We start from the raw sequence: 2506 nt of genomic DNA on the forward strand, positions 1-2506 counted from the left end.
ACATTAATTCCTTGCTTTTCTTTTGAACTTTCTCGATAATGTTCTTCTCCTGAATTTCAATGGCTGTTGTACACAAGGTTATCTGTGAATCAAATACCAATCTATCCTTTTTTATGAAGTCTAGTTTTTTAGTTAATTTCTTTTCCATTTCTTTGGCTAAATTGAAAACTTCAGTGGCATCTTCATTAAACTTATCTATAGCAACTGATATTGGAATAACATTGTGTTGTTTTTGATAACAGCGGAGGATGTGTTCACATTGCTTACATGCTGATTTGTTGCAAGTACAGCAGTAAAATTCTATTGTGATGTTGCTGTGAGCTGGACATTTGGTTTTTTTGTCTGAGCTGCCATCTTGTTCCTTCATGTCTAGTGTGTACAGTGGGTGGTCATTTGTGGCAGGTATTTTCTCATGACATTCAAAACATTGACCTCTACATAGATACAACTGACATCTTGAGCAGTGGTATGCTGGTTGGTTGTCACAAAAAGAGCACTTAGTTGGTTTCTGCTCCTCAGTTTTTTTAATATACTCTAGTAGTTGACTTATCATTGTCTTTGAAGTAAGCTGTTTTAAATCCTCTTTTGTAAGATCATGTTCTTGTCCACATGTTGGGCATTTCATCTTTCCATGAGTTTCCACCCATTTCTCGATACACTGTAGACAATATGTGTGCATGCATTTCAGTGTCTTTGGTTGGTGAAACCTGTTGAGGCAGATGGCACACTCAAGATCTTTTTTATCCATAAATTCTAATGCCTTGGATACAGACATCTGTAGAGACAATGAAATAACTAGTATATTTGTGTTTTGTGATTAAGAGTTTTAGTAAATGGCAGAAAGTTAAAATATGCACAAAAAAAATGTACAGGAATAAATTATTATTTGTATACATTGTTTAGGAACCTTTTTTCTTCCTAATTTTGTAGTTGAAAACATTAACTCATTGAACTTTTATCAAATATATGTGGCAATACCTCTTTAAATAACACATTTATTGTAAATAAATGAATATAATAATTGTATACATTTAAGAATGTTTTTCTTTATCATAAATTAAGAATTAATATTTTTTTACGACAGCAGCTAGAACACAGATAGTAGGCCTATACACTCAGCCGTTACTACTGTATAAACTACACACCCCGTCGCCTCTGAATAGTGTGTTGCTGTTAAATAGCCTATGCCATGGAACCTACTAATTTTTTTATTAATAAATAAAAAAAGATAACTTCGTGCAAATAAATATACATCCAGGGGCAGAAAATTAATTTTTTATTTATTGCATAAGGATTTAGTTCCGCATTCCGCACCCTAGGTCGAAATGCTCAGCTTACGCGCCCCTGTTAACCCTCTATAGTCATTGCAAGAGAATTGAAAATTGCAAAACGGTATATAAACAGGCTTAGTTTCGCCGAAACGTTTCTTATCTTACCTTATCGTATCTCCTAAGCCTGTGTTGACTGGGTATGTACCTGTTTCTACCTGTGATCAGTTGAATTTGGACGTTTTCTGAGGGAACTACGAAAATTTAATTGTGTTAATTAAGAGTTAGTATAAACAGGGGTAGGGCCTAGATATAAGACACCTGATAATACAGCGGTAGGTTGTAAAAGCCAATACCTTGTTTTTAGTATAAACAGGGGTAGGGCCTAGATATAAGACACCTGATAATACAGCGGTAGGTTGTAAAAGCCAATACCTTGAAAGAAAGCCTAAAATACCTTGAAAGAAAACTAAAACCCACTTTCCGCTCTTGCTTGCCCTGGCCAAGTTCAATCGCCCAGTTTGAAGATTGTGGGAATTCCCAATATGATTCATCGACAAGGGGCTTAATGAAAATCGCTGTCAAACACATAGCATTCATGATTTTGAGTTGGTTTTTATTTAATTACATTTGGTACTTCTTCTTTTGAATATTTAGCGTTAAAAATTAGACATTTGAAATTGTTTTTTCGTGTGAATTTTTCTAGGAGGAAATTGAAGTTCTCGAAGGAAATAGAAGAAGTCTTCGGAGGAAACCAACGACAGCGCTATAATTCCAAATATTTTATATCAGGCAAAATCGGGTGTAATATCGGCTGAGGTTATCGGCACTGCCGCAGTGCGAAAAAAGCTGCTGTTTTCTATCAACACTGCCACAGTGCCAAAAAGCTGCTGTTTTCTATCGGCACTGCCACAGTGCGAAAAATTTTTATCTGCATTATTGCCGCAGTGCGAAAAAAACTCCGATTTTCTATCGGCAATGCCGCAGTGCCAAAACATTGCAGTTTTCTATCGGCACTGCCACTCAAAAAGCTGCTGTTTAATTATCAAATGGATGTTTTTATCTATAGATTTTATCAATAATTGGTTAGGTCTAGCCTAGCCTATATTATTGTTAACATTATATTATATATGTTTTACAATTAATTATAATTATTTCTATTATTAAATATATACATATATCTAGGTCCATACATAAAACAAAAAATAGAACAACAAAAATTAAAAATAAAATAGTAG

The 2506-nt window shown here is 34.3% G+C and overlaps 1 protein-coding gene across 1 annotated transcript; it reads right to left on the bottom strand.

The window, feature by feature from the left end:
* Nucleotides 1-15: 15 nt before the first annotated feature.
* Nucleotides 16-1868, bottom strand: LOC117107214 (E3 ubiquitin-protein ligase TRIM56-like; the record flags this gene model as incomplete). Its single annotated transcript, XM_033248820.1, has 2 exons — nt 1749-1868; nt 16-775 (listed from the first exon to the last, which is right to left on the bottom strand). Coding segments are annotated over exons 1-2 (880 nt in total), but the record flags the coding sequence as incomplete, so codon positions are not given.
* Between the last annotated feature and the right edge of the window lie 638 nt (nt 1869-2506).

The sequence above is a fragment of the Anneissia japonica genome, unplaced genomic scaffold (genome assembly GCF_011630105.1).
Source record: "Anneissia japonica isolate Jap-2015-1 unplaced genomic scaffold, ASM1163010v1 scaffold205170_len4013_cov99_single, whole genome shotgun sequence".
Taxonomy (NCBI): Eukaryota; Metazoa; Echinodermata; class Crinoidea; order Comatulida; family Comatulidae; genus Anneissia; species Anneissia japonica.